Source organism: Hippopotamus amphibius, chromosome X, assembly GCF_030028045.1.
Source record: "Hippopotamus amphibius kiboko isolate mHipAmp2 chromosome X, mHipAmp2.hap2, whole genome shotgun sequence".
Lineage (NCBI taxonomy): Eukaryota > Metazoa > Chordata > Mammalia > Artiodactyla > Hippopotamidae > Hippopotamus > Hippopotamus amphibius.
In genome coordinates, this window is record NC_080203.1 from 47,757,114 (window position 1) to 47,776,719 (window position 19,606).

At 40.7% G+C, this 19,606-nt stretch overlaps 2 protein-coding genes across 10 annotated transcripts in view; both read left to right on the top strand.

Moving 5' to 3' along the window:
* Window positions 1-832: 832 nt before the first annotated feature.
* Window positions 833-19,606, top strand: part of TRMT2B (tRNA methyltransferase 2 homolog B) — a 35,986-nt gene continuing 17,212 nt past the window's right edge. For 2 of the 9 annotated variants that reach the window (XM_057719388.1, XM_057719393.1), the window contains exons 1-6: window positions 842-1,107; window positions 3,999-4,263; window positions 4,963-5,017; window positions 6,346-6,480; window positions 7,285-7,384; window positions 11,040-11,110. In XM_057719388.1, coding sequence (XP_057575371.1) covers window positions 4,043-4,263; window positions 4,963-5,017; window positions 6,346-6,480; window positions 7,285-7,384; window positions 11,040-11,110 — 582 coding nt within the window. In that variant the 5' untranslated portion in view covers window positions 842-1,107; window positions 3,999-4,042. Of the gene's footprint in view, window positions 1,108-2,761; window positions 2,924-3,998; window positions 4,264-4,962; window positions 5,018-6,345; window positions 6,481-7,284; window positions 7,385-11,039; window positions 11,111-19,606 lie in introns of all 9 variants that reach the window. The other 7 variants (XM_057719390.1, XM_057719394.1, XM_057719391.1 and 4 more) reach the window with 7 other exon arrangements.
* On the top strand, window positions 8,426-9,172 carry LOC130842701 (transcription factor Spi-C-like). The gene has a single exon (XM_057719397.1). The coding sequence runs from the start codon at window positions 8,426-8,428 to the stop codon at window positions 9,170-9,172; it is 747 nt and encodes a 248-aa protein (XP_057575380.1).

Below are 19,606 nucleotides of genomic sequence, written 5' to 3' on the forward strand. Positions count from 1 at the left end.
TACACACATATCCCCGTATTCCCTCCCTTCCTTGACTCCCCCCACCTCGAGTCCCCCCCACCCTCCCCGCCTCACTCCTCTAAGGCATCTTCCATCCTCGAGTTGGACTCCCTTTGTTATACAACAACTTCCCACTGACTATCTATTTTTAACTTCTTTAATCTTTATCACAACTCAGCGAGGTAGGTGCAATTATTATGGACATTTTTTCAGATGAGAAAACTGAAGCACTGAGCAATTAAGTAACTGGCCCAAATTCACACAGCTTATAAGTGGCAGATCTGTGCTTTGAACCTTGGTCAGGCTGATAATGTTTGCTGTTATATAAGTTTCTGGTCCCTGTTTAACTTACTGCTATACTCACCAGGGCTAATGCATTGCGTTGCACACAGTAGGCCTGTTATGCTTTCAATAAATAACTGAAATGTTGACTATAAAGTGCTTTCCATTTAACCCCAATTACTCTTAAGCATACAAATCAAGTGTCATAAAATGTAGATTCATTCTGCTGTAAATTTTATTCTGTTAAAGTAAGTTTTTTACAGCACACACGTGTGCATCCTCAACGTTGCGATTTGAAGAAACCACCCCGCTCTTCATGTCCCAATCTTCGAATCCATTATGGATCTGATGCCTGCAATCTACCAACAGAAAACTATTCTTTTGGTTGAAAGAGTTAAACCGCAGGCACCCCCTACAGGGGTAGCACTGTTTACACCACAGTAGTGCGAATTTCTCTGTGATTTTGGAGGTTTATTCAAATCCACCAATGGGAGGGTGAGGAGAGCAGACAGTGGGCGGGGTCGCGCGGAGGGGTGGGGGCGGGGGGAACCGGAGGGGAGGCGCCGGGCCATAGGGCAATGAGTGCTTTGGGGGAAGGTTGGTAGAGAAGCGCCCCGGGCAAAGTCGGGGGTAGGGCTCCAGAAACTAGCTGCCCTGGGGCGGCCAGCCAGCGCCCGGGGGGAGCCCCGCGTCCCGCCGCGTCTGCCCCCGGAATCGTGGCGCCGGACGCACCAGGAAGTGACTCTCCCAAGCGGCTACGATCAGGGCCCTGGGCCTTTTCGTTAACCGCCTCCGATTAAGTAAGAGGGTTTGTTGGTTAGGAAGGTAAGAGGGGTATGTGGAGTATCCGAAAACCCGACTTATGCCCTACAGTACAGAAAACTGCTTACTGCGCCAAGCTGCCTGCGGGGCGGGGAGTTGGGAAGGCAGGCGAGGTGGGGAGGGGACGACCCTACGCTGGTTGCACGTGGTCGCGTCCAGCTCTGCGTCCGCCTGTGCTCTGACCTACCCTCCTTCACCTTGCCGGCTCTTCTGGCCCTGCAGCCCGCCCAAGTTCAGTGGTAGCCTTTCCTAGTGTCTCTTCCTTGTTATCCTTCTTACAGACACAGTGGGCAGAAATTGCCCAAAGAGAAGCATGGAGGGGCTGGTGAAGGGGGTCTGGTGGGGGGAGGAAGGAGCTGACTGCACGTGGGCTGCAGTCAGGACGCAGCAGTAAACCCATCTGTCCATCTGGTTTAGCCAGGAACCATGTCTGGGGCCAGGCCAGCTGTAAGAAGGGTGAACGGAGAGTGTAAGCAGGATCCTTTTCGAGTGGGTGAACATTTGCTCCAAGGAGATCCTTGGCTCTGTTAGGATCAGACCTACCACGTAGTCTCTGCTTTGAACATCTCTGAGCATTTCAGGCTGGTTAGCTCTTCACCCCTAGAGAGTTAGTCTGCCTTCCTATCTGGCAGCTCTGGACCCTGGGTCTCTTTCTGATCAATTCCTAAGACAGAAATAGAGCACTCATCACACTTTTTTTTGAACCCAAGCATTTATTTAAAACAGGAAACACTATAAAAATAAAAGTCTTTTCTGTAAACAAATGCCCCCTCTGACATCAAGAAACAAACAAATGTAACTCACTTTGACTGGTATTACTGTACTAACTTGAAAAATTATATATATTTTACTACAGAAATTACTAAGTATGATGAGAGGCTCTTTGCCAGGAGAGATGTCTGGGTGGCACCCTAAAATAGTAGGGTCCTATTGTAGACTATAATCATTTGGAGAAACCTAGAAGGACAAGAGGTATGGGGCAAGTGGAGCACAGTCATGGTGGCAGTCAGTAGGGAGAAGGCCCGTACTTTCACAAAAAGTCTGAATGGCACGGGATAGAGATCTGTCCTCAAATTCCTCAGTTCCCCTGTCCCTCTAGCCAACCCCCAGTGGGCCTGCAGCTTCCTTCTTCCTTCCCTGCCAGCTGGAGGGACAGGACCCCTTCCCTGGATGAGCACCCCTCCCTCCCTCTGTAGTGTGGGCCTCTTCAGTGCCCCCCTCCAAACCTTTATTCTTTGTCTGCTGCCCCTTCACTCACTTCCTTTCTCTAGCTTTTGCTTTTCCTTATATCTAATATACACATTTGTCTCACCTTGGAAAGAGGTCTATCACAGGTCATTTTTTTTTGACTAATTTTTTTTTTTTTTTTTGGCACACGGGCTTAGTTGCTCCGCGGCATGTGGAATCTTCCCGGAGCAGGGATCGAACCCGTGACCTCTGCATTGGCAGGTGGATTCTTAACCACTGCGCCACCTAGGAAGCCCTATCACAGGTTATTTTTGATAGTATTAACAGGTAGTCTGGAGTGGGTCTTAAGTTCACCACACTCCAGCAGGCACTGAGGATAGGATAGTTTGCATGTCTGTGTTGTTTTTTAAGTTAATACATAATTGTTCTTACCCTCACTGCACTCACATGCATTGTTATATCTTGCCAGGTTTGCAGGTTGGACACATTGAGGTACAAAGAAGTCCAGCGACACACTTCGAATCAGAGCCTGAGGCAGGGCAGTGTCACACATTGAACACCTGCTGTGTTAGGCACAGACCTGAGCGCTTGTATATATGAGCTCATTTAATTCTTAGCACAACCCTGAAAGGTAGGTGTTACCAGTCCTATTTTTATAGATGGTGACACGGAGATTCGTAGCACTTAAGTAACTTGCTCAAAGTCACAGAGCTAGTGAGAAACAGAGCTGGGATTAGAAAAGGGCCCCAAAGCCCATGTTCTTAACGACTTGCTTCTTGCTTTCCAAATATTGCCTTTCCCCCCGGATTTTGTCATTTTGCTCTTCTCTTTACTAGAAGCTCCTTTTAATCTTAAAGCTTCTACTTCTTATAGACACTTGACCAAATCTCTCGCCCTGACTTCTCTCCTGACTTGTGGTGCTGCTTCTCTACTTACTTGTTAGATATTTCCATTTGGATATTTCCCTATCATTTCAAACACATGCCTCAAACATGACTTTGCTTTTTATTAACCACCGTATTTCATCTTTATTTTTCTACATAAAGCCTCCATCAGCTCACTGTTGTCTTCACAATAAAGTCCATATTTTAAGCAGGCATTAAAGTTCTTCCAGATCTCCCCTCGACGGACCTTTTCAGCCTTATTTCCCCTGTTCCCTGAAATGAACTACCATTTTAGCCAGAATGGTCTAGCCACTGTCCTCCAAATATCTGATTCACCTCCCTGCCATCCTTTAAGACCCGGTGCAAGGCCTCCCTGCTCTGGGAAGCCTTTCCTGAGGACTCATCAGGAACCAGGCATGTGGTGTTACTTATCATCTTTTCCTGTGTCCGTGCTTGATCTCCTAAATTAGATTATGACCTTTGTAACCCTTCTGGTATCTAGTGTGGCACAGTGCCTGGCACATAGTAAGCATTTACTAAATATTAGTTGATTGATTGGTTGTTGAGTAGGAGGATAGAACAGAGGGGAACTGACCACAGAAGTGTATCCAGAGAGTTGAACTCTCCCAGAGGACAAAAACTATCTTTTCCTCATCTTTTTATTTTGGGAGCCTTAGCCATTGCCTAGAGAGCAGTAATTGAGTTCAGCCAAGCAGTGACTCTGTGCTAGGTGCTGGCCTTCTGTAAGGTTTCTAAGTGAATGAAGAGCATTGGGAGTTGTGCCTCTGTTTCCCAACTTCTGTTTGTCCACCTTTCGTGCAGGTGAATTTTAGTGTTTCTGTGGTTGGCTGGTATTAAGAGTCCGAATGCATAGCCCAAGATGCTTCCTCTCCAGGGCGGATCTCTTCTCCAAACCAGGGCTGCTCCCCTGGTGTGCCAGAAAACCTCCAGGTTGGTCACAGCTCTTTTGGGGCTCAGCATGTAAGGGAAGCTTCACCCACGTGATAGCCAAGAAGCGTCAAAGAGGACAGAAAAATCAGATGAAACCAAGACATCTTGGACCACTAGATGATTCCTGGCAGGAAAGGTAAGGCCCTGGGTGATGTCCCTTCCCCTTAACAAGTCTGACTCTCTGGGCCTATTGAAATTCTGTATGCCTGACGTACAGTGTGGCATTGCAGGGATTCAGTGGGGCACTTCAGGTAGGATGTCCAGGGCAAGCTTAAGACATCTAAAGAATGTTGGTGGAAATGCTTTAGGATTGCAGAAAATGTTCTCCTTGCCTTTACATGTGTTTTCGGCAGAAAGGGAATATTAAACTGGGATCTTGTATCTAAAAAAGTCCAGGACAGGTATGCTGAAAACCAGGGACTTAGAGATGAGATGAATTACAAATGAATAGTCCCCTTGCAGCCATGCAAACACAAATATACCTCATTTTATGCAGCAACTGTATTTTCTAAATCAAATTATATTTTAAAAGCATTAGGGAGGTAAGCTATTTAAAGGAACCCAACAGTGAAGCCTTTTTGTAATATGATTAATTACCTCCTGATAAATCTGGATTTTTCTTATATTAGGTTTGCCCATCTGTTCGGCTTTGTTAAGTAGACAGCACTGAAATGGGCTCTTCTCCTACACTCTATCTCCCCAGGGGCTTGAGAGTTAGGTCTTCTGAATGATAAGTAAAATGCCAGAGCAAGTGGTGGCAGGAAGTACTTATGCATAGTAGGTGCTTAGTACATATTTAGATAATGAATGAAGTGCCTGGATTATTTTATTCAAGGCTGGCTGATGTTGTGACACCACTCTGGAGGCTGAGCTATGAAGAACAGCTCAAGGTGGGTACCCAGCTTAAATCTTCACTCCTCCATTCCATCAGGTGCTAGACTTGTAGGAAGCTTGGCTAGACAGCTCTACCCAGATGCCCCAACCAGTCCTTAAACTCAATATGCTAATGACTCTGAAATGTTCACTTTAGGCTAGTTATTTGTTCCAAACTCTAGAGCCTTATCTCCAAATGCCTATTTCCTTTCTTCCTTGCTTTTTTTTTTTTGGTTATTCTTATAGCTCTGTGTGTATGAGTTGCCAGTACTCTTGCTGCTTCATATATAGCTACATTTTGTAACGTGGTAGCCACTAGCTACATGTGGCTATTTAAATTTAAATACAGTCAATTCTGCTCTAATGCTTGTTTTGAAAACGAAAATTTGTTCCAATGGATTGATGTATTAGGGAACAATTTGAGCATAATGCAGATTTCACGTTTGCTTAGGAGTGATTTCATCCACAAGAAACATGAAATGAAAGGGGATCTGTATCTGGCTGAACTGAGCTGGGTAAGAGTTCATAAAATGAACACTAGCACAAACCTCACATGGCTCCCGGCTTCCTCAGTTCACTGAGTGTGCTGTGAGCCACACCCATTCACATCTGTTGTGAGAACTTTCTGTTCCACCCACATCACCCTCCTTTCCCAACCTCATGATAACTCACAAGTGGACAGCAACTTCCACAAGCAAATTTCAGGTCTTTGTCAGAGTAACATGCTATCCTTATTGTAGTATTTATACATTGCTTAACCATTTAACATGTGTAAAACTGCTATTTTTATTACTTTTCTACCTTTTCTGTGTGTTACTAGTAAATTTTTAGAATGTGTGTGCCCAATTCCATTTTCCCCTGAGCTCTGTGATTTCTCTTGAGTAATTTTGCATAGTATGGTGTAGGAATGCTTGTGTCACATGATAGCAGAGCCAACTGTTAATTAGAATAAATAAGATTAAAAATTCAGTTCCTCAGTCACATGAGTCATTTCAAGAGCTCAGTAGCCACCTGTAGCTACTGTAGGCTGCCGTATTACATAGAGCATAACACCAATAGAGAACATTTCCATTATCACAGCAGGTTCTACTGGATAGCACTAACATATATAGCTGGAATGTTCAGTTTGAAATGTCAGATAAAATGATGAGCTTGCACAAGAGCGCACTTGACCTTTTCCCAATATGTCATTAGGTCTATTGCTGTTCTAGCATTCTGAGTTCCTTATCTGCTGAGACCATTACCCAAGAATCTGTGGGACAACCTTCTCTTATCCTGTTTGTTTTCCATTCTTTGAGGTGATACTGCAGAAGTCTTTTGTTTCATTGTTTATATTCTTTTGCAGGTGAAATTTGAAGCTCAGAAGAAAATTTTACAGAGGCTAGAATCTTACCTCCAAGTGCTCAATGGAGTCAACGTGACAACAGCTGCACGCAGATCCAAGGAGCTCTGTTGTTTTCTCCATCCCATTATACCTTCTGTAAGCCCCTATTTCCCTATCCTTTACTAAGTCTCCTTAATAGCTAATCATATTGGCTAATATTTAACTGGGCACTTGCTGGGGACCAGGCCCTATGCTAAGTGAGTAACATGTATTATTGTCTTGTTTACGGTTTATAGTCACAGGGAGGGGTAGACAGTATCATTTTACAGATGAATACCTGAGGCTCAGAGATTAACTGACTTGCCCAAGGACACACATCTAGAAAGTGCCAGAGCTAGGGTTTACACTCAAGTTGATCTGATGCAAAGCCCACTTTCTCAACCAGTACACTACTAGCTCCTTAAAAAGATTCCAGACTTTGGAAAACTTCTAATGAGGCCTCAGAAAGGCAGAATTTAATTTGTGGCAGAGGTTGGCAAACTATGGCCCTGAGGCCACATTTGCTCTGCTGCTTGACTTTGCAAATAAAGTTTTATTGGAACACAGCTGAGCTCACTTGTTTACAGATTGTCTATGGCTACTTTTGCACTACAGTGGCAGAGTTGAATAGTTGTGACAGGGCCTGTATGGCCTGCAAAGCCTAAAATAGTTTACTATCTGGCCCTTTATTGAAAATGTTTTCCGACTCCTGCTTTGTGGCAAGATTGGAACTCCTTTCTCCTATGGAGTGTCTATACAGTGCTTTGATCTTCTCAGCCATGGACTTTCACCTATGCCATACCTTCTAACCAAGCATCATTTATTTTTTTCTCATCCAGAGAACATTCTTTTATTCTTTGTATTGTTGTCCTCTTTGGTTTTATTTGACTTGTCCCTCTCCTGTCCTTCTGCCTTCTCCAGCCTGTCATCGATGGCTACCGAAATAAGTCCACCTTCTCTGTGAACCGAGGTCCAGATGGCAATCCAAAGACTGTGGGGCACTACCTGGGAACTTGGAGAGGTCAGTTGAAGGCTATGACTAGTAGAAATAACAAACCGAAAACTGAGAGGAGAGGGGAGGATGCAGAGAGCAGTGTTTGTGGGAGTGGAGAGGAGTTGGAAATATGATGGCTTTAAAGGAGAAGGTTGAATTGGAAGCCTTTGATGCAGAGCACGGTCACAAGGTTAATTGGAGATGTGGTATATATACACACAATGGAATATTAGCCACAAAAAAAATGAAATAATGCCATTTGCAGCAACATGGACCTAGAGATTATCATATTAAGTGAAGTAAGCCAGACAGAGAAAAACAAAAATCGTATTATATCGCTTATATGTGGAACCTAAAAAAATGATACAAATGAACTTACTTGCAAACCGGAACTAGACCCACAGATATAGAAAGCAAACTTACGGTTACCAAAGGGGAAAGGGGGGAAGAGATAAATTAAGAGTTTGGGATTAACACATACACACTACTATATATAAAATAGATGACCAACAAGGGCCTACTATATAGGCACAGGGAACTATACTCAAAATTTTGTAATAATCTATAAAGGAGAAGAATCTGAAAAAGAATATATATATATAACTGAATCACTGGGCTGTACACCTGAATCTAACACAACATTGTAAATCAACTGTACTTCAACTAAAAAAATGACATAAAAAAACAAGGTTAATTGGGGATAGCTTTTGGTGAGTAGTCACTGTATTATAGTGCTAGGAATCAACCTCATCCCCCACCGCCACCCATCCTACAGCTTTCCTCCTCTAAAAGCCATGTGCCTGAGACCTAGTAAGCACTTCATAAATGCTGATGCTGGTGCTGGTGCTCTCTCCTTATCACCGTCATCGTCATCATTTTCTGTTACTTTCTGTACTGGGAGCAGTCTCCTGCTTATTAGAGACACGCTCTTTCTATTTCATATCCCTGAAAATTAAGAGCTTTCTGTGATAAACCTACCTTAAAAGAATTGGTAGAATTTCCACCTGGAGTACACCTAAATGTTAGATTGGCCTCTGATGGACAGAATTGTCAATTTATTAATGAAGTATGGCTTGTGTTGAACAAGACAAGCTGGGTCAAGCATTTGAAGATGCTTTTGAAGTACTGAGGCAATATTCCACTGGAGATCTTCAGTACTCCTCAGATTACAAAAATTACCTGGCTTTCATCAACCACCGATCTCATGTCAGAGGAAATTCCAACAGCTATGGTGTGCTGCCCACAGAGGAACCAGTCTATAATTGGAGAACAGTAAGAAACAGTGCTGCGGACCTCTATCTTGAAGGAAATATTCATCCATCTCTGCAGAGCATCCCTGAAAACCAGCTGGTACAGCCTACTCTTCTCCAGCAAAAGGGAGGAAAAGGCAGGAAGAAGCTCCGACTGTTTGAATACCTTCACGAGTCCCTGTGTAATCCCGAGATGGCATCTTGTATTCAGTGGATAGATCAAACCAAAGGCATCTTTCAGTTTGTATCAAAAAACAAAGAAAAACTTGCCCAACTTTGGGGGAAAAGAAAAGGCAACCGGAAGACCATGACTTACCAGAAAATGGCCAGAGCACTGAGGAATTATGGAAGAACTGGAGAAATCATCAAAATCCGGAGAAAGTTAACTTACCAGTTCAGTGAGGCCATCCTCCAAAGACTATCTCCGTCTTATTTCTTGGAAAAAGATATCTTCTACTCACAGTATGTTCAACCTGATCAAGGATATCTCAGTTTAAATAACTGGAATGCAAATTATAATTATACATACGCCAGTTACCATGAGCTAAGCCACCCTGATTGCTAAGTATACTCTTACATTCTATAATTTTCTGGCATCAGAATTCCCTACAATTTTTAGGATTTTTCTCTGAAAGCAAATACTGAAAAACAAAACAAAACAAAAAACCCCAAACTTCATTATTGCTATCTTTTATGAAGTAGCATGTTGTCTAGACTAACTTGGTGAGAAATTTTGCCAGTGAACAACTTTAAAATGATCAAGTCCCATTTGAAAGTATAGACTAAATGTCCTTCCTCTTCCTATTGTCTATGTAATACTTCCTTCTAGATTAATAATGCCAGCGGAGATGACTTGATTTACATGTTAACTTAAACATTATTTTTCTGTCATACACTCAAGCCAAAAAAAATCACTGTGCCATAGATCCAAGAGCTTTAGCAACAAAACAGAAAGTAATTGCCTGTGATAGTGTTCCTGCTACATTGCATTCATGGCTTTAGAAATTTCAGTGTCTAAAACTAGAACTATCATACGATCCAGGAATTCCACTCCTGGGTATATATTCAAAGAAAATGAAAACACTAATTTGGAAAAGATATATGCACCGCATTGTTCACAGCAGCATTTTTTTTTTTTTTTTGCCACACCGTGCAGCTTGCAAGATCTCAATTCCCCAACCAGGGATTGAACCTGGGCCTCTGCAGTAAAAGCGCTGAATCCTAACCACTACACTGCCAGGGAACTCCCATAGCGACATTATTTATAATAGCCAAGTTATGGAAGCAGCCTAAGTGTCCACCAACAGATGAATGGATAAAGATGTGGTATATATACACAATAGAATACTACTCAGCCTTAAAAAAAAAAAGAGTAAAATTTTGCCATTTGCAACAACATGGATGGGCCTGGAGGGTATTAAGCTTAGTGAACTAAGTCGAGCAGAGAAAGACAAATACTGTATGTTATCATTTACAGGTGGAATCTAAAAATTGAAACAAATGAATATAACAGAATTGAAACAGACTTAAAGGTATAGAGAACAAGCTAGTTACCAGTGGGGGGAGGGAATGGGGGAGGGGGAAAGAGGGGTAGAAGATTAAGAGGTACAGACTACTATCTATAAAATAAATGAGATACAAAGATGTAATGTACAACACAGAGAATATAGCCAATATTTTATAATAGCTTTGAATAGAGTATAATCTAGAGAAATATTGAATCACTATGTAGTGCACCTGAAACTAATATAATATTGTACATCTGAAACTAATATAATATTGTAAATCAACTATATTTCTATAAAGTAAATAAATGAAAAGTAAAAACTTTAAAAAAAAAAAAAAGAATTGGTAGGGGAGGTGAGTGCTGGTGAGTGAAACCACAATGGCATATTTCTGAGACTTAATTCCAGTATCCATTCCCAGATTCCACTCCTGAATTTTCCATTTACCCATTTTCAATAAATCCACTTGAAACATCATCATTTTATATTAGTCACACTATTTAATATCCATATGCCTTAAACTACAGTTCATTAGGGCAGGCACTTGGCTTTCTTTTTTCCCCCCCCGTGTGCTGAATTAAATGAGTATATGATGTCAGTGTTCTGTTATTCCCTAACAGAAAAACAAGACCCATTACATTTTATTTCCCTCTTAAAATCTGAACAGAAAGCAAACATTGTCATATTGCGCATTTGTGGCATAAGAGAAAATATTGCGGACTAGCTCCATTAAGAATAAGCATTTTAATGGCCAGACCAGGAAACAGGTTTTCTCTGAAAGATGGCCTTGAGCATGAATTAGGTACTTTGCCTCCTTATATCTGCATATGCCTCTTTGGAGGAGGGGATTTGAGTTGCCAGACATTTTCTTCTAAATAATCTTTTAGGAATAACACCATGTAAATCAAATTCTTTTTCTTTCTATAGACAGGAACATGGTCTGTGTGCGGTCTAACCGTCTGAAAAACATCCCGGAGAAACACAATCAAGTGGCACAGGTAATAAGGAACAAAGGCTGGTTGAAGAGGACCCCGGGCATTGCAGTCTGTAACAGCAGCATGCCTGACATTTTAATAACAGAGCTGCTTCTAGTGCTACAGGGGAGGAGGGGTTCTGTTCTGAAAGTGTACCTCTTAACCCTGGAGAGAACATTGCTACTGTTTCATTTCAGAGAGGGTGGAGAGGAGGAGAGAGAATAGCATCCATTACTGCAAATGTCAAGCATCCAAGGAATTTAATACAAGGGAAATTTAGGACCGAGAGGGACTGATGAGGGCAGGGTAGTAAGTGGCAGGTATCTGAAGTATTTGGAAGACTAGTGTTTTCAGCAGAACAAGGTTGAAAAACATCATGAGAGATGTGGGAGTGGGCGTAAGGCATCTACATCATGAGATTGGCCTCTGAGACGGTTTTTTTGTATCCTTCTATTTCATGCACCCGCTATTTATTGAGTACCTACTATGTGTCGGGCACTGGGCTAGGTGCTGGGGATCCAGTGTTGACTCAAACATGGTGCCTGCCCTCCTGGTACTTAAAAAAGGCAAAAGCCTTACTTATGAGGACTAAACAAAACTCCCAACTGACGTACTTGTTCCCTGTTTATACTTACAGCACCCATCCTCCTAACAATTCAGCTTTCTGGCACATGGGTGGTGCCTTCTGGTAGGACACATCTTGACCTCAGAGATTTCCTGGCTAGGACAGAGCTCCCATCATAGGATCATTCTCCAGAAATCTTCCTATGTAACCCTTGTCAGCTTCTTCTCCCATTGTCTTTAGTGACTATTCTAAATTCTTACCTCTCCTCGAATTTCCTATCCTATCACCTTTACCCTTGCTCTTGACAAATGGCTGTGCCTCGTTCTCCACTGGAAAATTAAGACCATCAGATGAGAACTCCCTTAGCTGCTTCCCCTACCATCTGCCAGTTTTGCTGAAATCTTACCCTTCCTTTCCCTCCTATCTCAGTGAAATGCTGTTGGTTTTCTCCCTGTCCAAGGCTGTTATTCTTCCTTCAAACACCATCTTGGACTAATCTCCTCTCTCCCCAGGACCTTTGCTCCTTCATTATGTTCCCTCTTTCTCCTGTTTCTTTACTCCTTTTTTCTCACCTCTGTTGGCTCTTTCAGTTCACAAACATGTTCATTATCTTGCATCTTTTCAAAAAAATCTGGTGGTTCTTACTTCTGCCTCCCACAATCCCTAGAAACACACGTGGCCCATCTTGTTTTCACTATACTCTCACCCACTTTCCACCAACCCCTTTGGATTTGTTTGAGGCAAATTCCAGACATTATATCATATAAAATGTAAATACCGCAGCATGAATTTTAACAAAAAGGACTTAATGTTTAACATAATTTCATACCATTGTCACACTTGCAAATAAATGTTTATCCCATATCATCAAATACCTAGTAAATGTTCAGATTTGGCACTGTTTTAGCTCATAAAAAGCTTGATTGTTATAGCTGCTTTGTTCAAATCAGCATTCAAACAAGGTATACACATTGCATTTGATTAATATGTCTCGTTTAGTCTCTTAATTTGTAAGTAACCCTCCCTATTAATTTCTTTGTCCCTGTAATTTACTTTTTGTTTTCCTGTGGAGATTCTCACATTGTAGATTTTGTTTTCCTGTGGAGATTCTCACATTCTAGATTTTGCTGATTGAATCCCCTTGATATCATTGAATGTTCTTCCTCTATCCCCTGTATTTCCTATATAAGCTGGTAGATCTAAAATGTTGATCAGGTTCAGGTTTGATTTTTGGCAAGAATGTTTTTATATGTAAATATCTAATGGGCTCTCTTTTGGTGATGTTAAGAGTAAACAGTCCACTCATTGAAAAGTTCCCTGTCAGCTTTTTGCCTAATGGTTTAGCCATCATTGGTGATCATTGCCTAGATCTGTTATTTCAGGAGGGGTTGCAATGCAGTGATATTCTAAATCTATCATTTATTAGCTGGAATTCTTCTAGAAATAACTTTTGCCTATCAATCCTTTGGTTACTCTAAGGTACTCTTACAAGAAAGGCAGGATAAATCCTTGGTTCTTTCACCTTCCTCAGAAGATGCTCTGTTAAATGTATGTGTTTTGGCATCATTATGAACTCGTAGGTTTTTAACATATTTGATATGTTTCCGCCTACTGCAGATATTAGGGGTTTGAAGGTACTCAAATTGTTCCATTTTTGGCCAATTGGAACCTCTTTAAATTGGCTGTGAGCCCTAGATGGCCATGATAGTTCTGGAATGGTAAGATATTTCTAGCACATCTAGTCCATTTTTTGCCTGGGAGCTGGAATCAGCCATTTCTTCAAGTAATCCTTGTCTCTTTTAGTGGGAAATTGCAGGCTGCTAGGTGGGTGCTTATTTATACTGAGTTGGTCATATTGCAAGCCCTTTTTAGTGGACAGAACTGAGAAATATTTTTTAAAAGAGAAAATATATCATGAGTTCACAGCAATATATCCAAATCAAATTAAAAATTACGGAGTTTTTACTTAAATCCTTTGATTTTATATATATATATACATATTTTTTAATTTATTGGCTGTGTTGGGTCTTCGTTGCTGCGTGGGGGCTACTCTTCACTGTGGTGCATGGGCTTCTCATTGCGGTGGCTTCTCTTGTGGAGCACAGGCTCTAGGCACACGGGCTTCAGTAGTTGTGGCTCATGGGCTCTAGAGCACAGGCTCGGTAGTTGTGGCACCTGGGCTTAGTTGCTCCGCAGCATGTGGGATCTTCCCAGACCAGGGCTTGAACCTGTGTCCCCTGCATTGGCAGGCGGATTCCCAACCACTGCACCACCAGGGAAGCCCTGATTTTATATTTTTATCTCTTGTTAGTCCTGACAGTATTAGCATAATTACAGTTGACTGTTGAACAAGGCCATGGTTAGGGGCCTTTCTGCTGCACTCCAGTGCAGTAGAAAATCCACTTCGTGTGGTTCCACGTCTGTGGGTTCAACCAGCCATGCATTGTGTAGTACCATAGTACACGTTTAGTGAAAAAAAATCCTCATATAAGTGGACTTGTGCGAGTTGTTCAAGGGTCAGCTGTACTTATTTATTCCATCCTACTCTTTACATATAATTTCAGAACAGCAGTACTAGTATTACTAACAAATGGTTACTGAAAAGAGGTCAAGATTTCCGTCCAGTTCTTGTCAAATTATTGTGACTCTGAAGGAATTCATCCCTGTACTTACACCACCAACTTGACATGATACATGGGTTCTTTTTCTTTTTCTTTTTTTTCATTCTGCTTGCTTTAAAATTTTAGGGATTGATTTTTTTTCTTTTTCCTTTTGATTAAATTTTTGTTTCATAATTTTGTAAGACATTTGCATAGTTTCAAAGTCAAATCTACAAAATAAAGGTATATTTTTGTTTTGTTTTGTTTTCATGCCACATGCAGGATCTTAGTTCCCTGACCAGGGGTCAAACCCTAGCCCGCTGCAGTGGAAGCACAGAGTCTTAACCACGGGACCACCAGGGAAGTCTCATAAAGGTGTATTTAGAGAGGTCTAGCTTTCACCTCTGTCCCCTCTACCCAGTTCTTTTCCTCCTTCTGTGGGTAACATTTTTATCCACTTTTATTTATTTAAAAACTGGAAGCAGATTTGTATCTCCCCTTGTCTTAGCTAAAAGGTAGCTTAATATGGACACAGTCCTGTACCTTTTTTCCCCCACATAATAATATGCTTCACTTTTAAACTGCTTAGTCCTATGTAATATGATGGATTTTACAACTTTTAGTTTTCATTGGCTTGAATAATTACCTAATTTTCTCATTGGCTTAGTTTTCTATGAACCTATTGCCAATTTTTTTTCTGAGTGCTCTAAGAGCTCTGTCAAACATTCATCAATAGTCTCCATGTGGTCAAAACTTGAGTTTAGTTTTTTCCCTGAAGACCTTTTTTCTGGAGTCTTCATCCTAGGCTCCCGAGGCTTTCTGCCTGGCTGTTAATCTTGGGACTCCTTTTGCTGTTCTCCTGTCTTTCCGCCTGTTTCTGAGATGTCTGTCTTCCTTTTCTCTGGTTTACATCCTCATTTGGCTGGAGTACAACCTCCATTAGCTTCCTGAGGAAGGGTGCCTAGGAGTAAAGTTTGAGTCTTTGCATGTCTATAAATGTCTTCGTTCTTTCCTGACATATGACTGAAAGTTTTTCTAGATTTCAAATTCTAAGTTTGAATCATTTGCCTTTATAAATTTTAAAGACATGGTTTCATTGTCATCTGGCTGCTAATATTGTGTAAGTTAGATGCTACTTTGTCCTATTCCTCTGTAGATAATCTCCCCCCTCTTTTTTTCTCTAGAAGCTTTTAGGGAATCTCTATCTCCGAAACTTCATGACCAGGTGGCCCTTCTTTCATTCACTGTGCTGGGCACTGTCTAGTCCTTGTCAACCTGGAACATAATACTTTCAGATGTGGGAAATTTTCCTGTACTATTTCTTTAAAACTTTATTTTTCATTTTTTATTTTTATTTTTTGGCCACACCACGTGGCTTGTGGGATCTTAGTTCCCCAACCAGGAATTGAACCCGGGCCCCTGTGTGAAAGCACCGAGTTGTAACCACGGGACCACCATGGAATTCCCTGTTTTTATTTTTTTCATTGAAGTATAGTTGATTTACAATGTTGTGTTAGTTTCATGTGTACAGCAAACTAATTCAGTTATATATATATATATATATTTTTTTTTTAAGAACTTTTTTTAAAGAATTTTTTAAAATGTTGCTGTATTTTCCAGTCTACACTATCAATCAACAGCTCTCTAGTTCTTTTTTTTTTTTCTTTAAGAACTTTTATTGAGGGCTTCTTAGGTGGCACGGTGGTTGAGAATCCGCCTGCCAATGCAGGGGACACGGGTTCGATCCCTGCTCCAGGAAGATCCCACATGCCGCAGAGCAACTAAGCCCATGTGCCACAACTATGGAGCCTGCGCTTTAGAGCCCGTGAGCCACAACTATTGAGCCCATGTGCTGCAACTACTGAAGCCCATGTGCTGCAACTACTGAAGCCCACGCACCTAGAGCCCATGCTCCACAACAAGAGAAGCCATGGCAATGAGGAGCCTGCACACTACAATGAAGAGTAGCCCCCACTCACTGCAACTAAAAAGAAAGCCGGCGCACAGCAAAGAAGACCCAACACAACCAATAAAATAAATAAATTAATTAAAAAAAAAGAACTTTTATTGAGATACACTTGACATACAGTAACTGCATATATTTAAAGTGTACAATTTGATTTTTTTTCTTATTAGTATTAGTAATGTATATATGGCAATCCCAATCTCCCAATTCATCCCCCCGCAACACCCCCCCCCCCCGATTTCCCCACTTGGTGTCCATATGTTTGTTCTCTACATCTGTGTCTCTATTTCTGCCTTGCAAACCGGTTGATTTGTACCATTTTTCTAGATTCCACATATATGTGTTAATATACGATATTTGTTTTTCTCTTTCTGACTCACTTCACTCTGTATGACAGTCTCTAGGTCCATCATGTCTGCTACTGTCCCAATTTCGTTCCTTTTTATGGCTAATATTCCATTGTATATATGTATCACATCTCCTTTATCCATTCATCTGTTGATGGACATTTAGGTTGTATATATATATATATATATTCTTTATCAGATTATTTTCCATTATAAATTATTATTAGATGTTGAATATAGTTCCCAGTGCAATACAGTAGATCCTTGTTGTTTATTTTATATATAGTAGTGTGTATATGTTAATCCTAAACTCCTAATTTATCCCTCCCCAGCCCCTTCCCCTTTGGTAGCCATAAGTTTGTTTCTGTATCTATGAGTCTGTTTCTGTTTTGTAAATAAGTTCATTTGTATCTTTCTTTTAAGATTCCACATATAAGTGATATCATATGATATTTATCTTTCTCTGTCTGATTTACTCCACTTAGTATGATAATCTCTAGGCCCATTCATGTTGCTGCAAATGGCATTATTTCATTATTTTTATGGCTGTGTAATATTCCATTGTATACATGTACCACAGCTTCTTTTTTTTTCTTCAGATCTTTATTGGAGTATAGTTGCTTTACAATGTTGTGCAGTTTCCACTGTATAACACAGTGAATCAGCTATATTTATACATATATCCCCATATCCCCTCCCTCTTGAACCTCCCTCCCACCCTCCCTATCCCACCCATCTAGGTCATCACCAAGCATTGAGTTGATCTCCCTGTGCTATGCAGCAGCTTCCCACTAGCTATATGTTTTACATTTGGTAGTGTATGTATGTCAATGCTATTCTCTCACTTTGTCCCAGCTTCCCCTTCCCTGTACCACACCATCTTATCCATTCATCTGTTGATGGACATTTAGGTTGCTTCCACGTCTTAGATATTGTAAATAGTGCTGCTATGAACATTAGGTGCGTGTATCTTTTTGAATTAGAGTCCTCTCCAGATATATGCCTAGGAGTGGGATTACTGGATCATATGACAACTCTATTTTTAGTTTTTTAAGTAACCTCCATACTGTTTTCCATAGAGGCTGCACCAATTCATATTCCCACCAAAACTGTAGGAGGATTCCCTTTCCTCCATACTCTCTCCACCATTTATTATTTGTAGACTTTTTTCTTTATTGGAGTATAGTTGGTTTACAGTGTTGTGTCAGTTTCTGCTGTACAGCAAAGTGTATTAGTTATACATATACATATATCCACTCTTTTTTAGACTTCCTTCCCATTTAGGTCACCACAGAGCATTGAGTAGAGTTCCCTGTGCTATTCAGTAGGTTCTCATTAGTTATCTATTTTATACGTAATATTTGTAGACTTTTTGATGATGCCCATTCTGACTGGTGTGGTGTATTATTTCCTTAATTACTTCCTTCCTCTCATTTTCTGTGTTCTGTCTATACTTCCTATTGGATTTTGGACTTCATGAATTGAGTATGTAATCTACTCATTCCTCTTCTATTTTCCATCTCTTTTCCCTTTTGTTCTTCCTTTTTTGGAATTTTCTTGACATAAATGGCAAATTTTTATTGACTTTTTTCTACTACCTTTTAATTTTCAAAAGCTTCTGCTTATTCTCTGATTGTTCCTTTTGTATAGCATCTTTTTCTTAGTAATGTCATATATATTACATTATTAATATGTGTATATATAGATATACACACACATGTTTAATTTTGCTTTTGCTTTTTTTTTTTTTCGCCTGTTCTTTGAGTTGTCTGCTTCCTTTAGGAATTTTTTTTCCTGTTTGTTTTGGGTATTTTGCAATGAAGGCTTTACTTAAATAGCTGGTGGTACTTGCCTAACTGTTCATATTTACGAATGAGGCCTTAAAAATTGATTGGCAGTTCACCTTGAGTGGGTTTGTTGATTCTTGGCTTCACTGCTGGTGCTTGTGGGTGGGGACCCGTGTCTCTGTCTTGGGAGATTATTACTCTGGGACTATTCAGTTTCTTGAGAGAGTCTACATTGAATCTTCCTGTTTTCACCTGTCTGCTACCACTCCGCCTTGTATTTCCAAATTCAGGACTCTTGTGTGTTCATTTTCTCCCAAGGAAAAAAAAATACCCAATCTCCTGCTATAGAAGGATAGAGGTTTTTGGTAGGATGAGGTTGTTTACCAGTTTTGTGTCTAGACTTTCAAACAATTCCTGTTTTTAGCCTTGTACCTTATCCCATCTCTGCCTCCTGCAGTACCTTGCACTTCAAGTTTGAGCTTTTCTAGGCTTGTATGGAGCAGATAAGCCTTACCTCTCATCAGATCCCCCTTTGTAAGCAGTCCAGATGTAGCTTCCTTTATCTTACTAAGTCAGTTGCCACTCCAGTCTTTTATTTAGTTTGCTCTTGTCTTCTCTCCCATTATCTCTGTTCTTTCTTTCATTTATTTATTCAACAAATACAATTGAGTACCTATGAGTGCCAGGCACTATTCTAGGTACTTAGGATACAATGATGAAGAAAATATTCCTTCCCTTGTGGAATTTGTATTTTAGTGAGGAGGGGGACAGATTTTTTTTTAAATTAAGTAAATTACTTATGTTAGAAGGTGATAAGTGTGGCTCTGGTCTGAATGTTTATATCCCTCCAAATTTCATATGTTGAGCTCCTAACCCCCAAGTTAATAGTATTAGGAGGTTGGGGCCTTTGGGAAATGCTTAGGTCATGAGAGTGGAGCCCTCATGATTAGGATTAGTGCCCTTATAAAAGAGGCACCAGAGAACTAGCTTGTCCCTTCTGCCATGTGAGGTTCCAGTGAAAAGACAGCCATCAATGAAGAAACTGTCACTAGACACTGAATCTGCCGGCATCTTGATTTTGGATTTCTCAGTCTCCAGAACTGAGAAATTTTTGTTGTTTATAAGTCACCCAGTTTATGGTATTTTTGTTTTAGCAGTCCAGAAAGACTAAGACAAATGCCATGGGAAAAATACAGCAGGATAAGGAGGATGAGAAGTTGTACGTTTGGGGGAAATGTGTAATTTTAAATGGGAC

Excerpts from the sequence above, each read along its gene's own strand:
- LOC130842701 (XM_057719397.1), top strand. The coding sequence starts at position 8,426 with ATGGCTTGTGTTGAACAAGACAAGCTGGGTCAAGCATTTGAAGATGCT.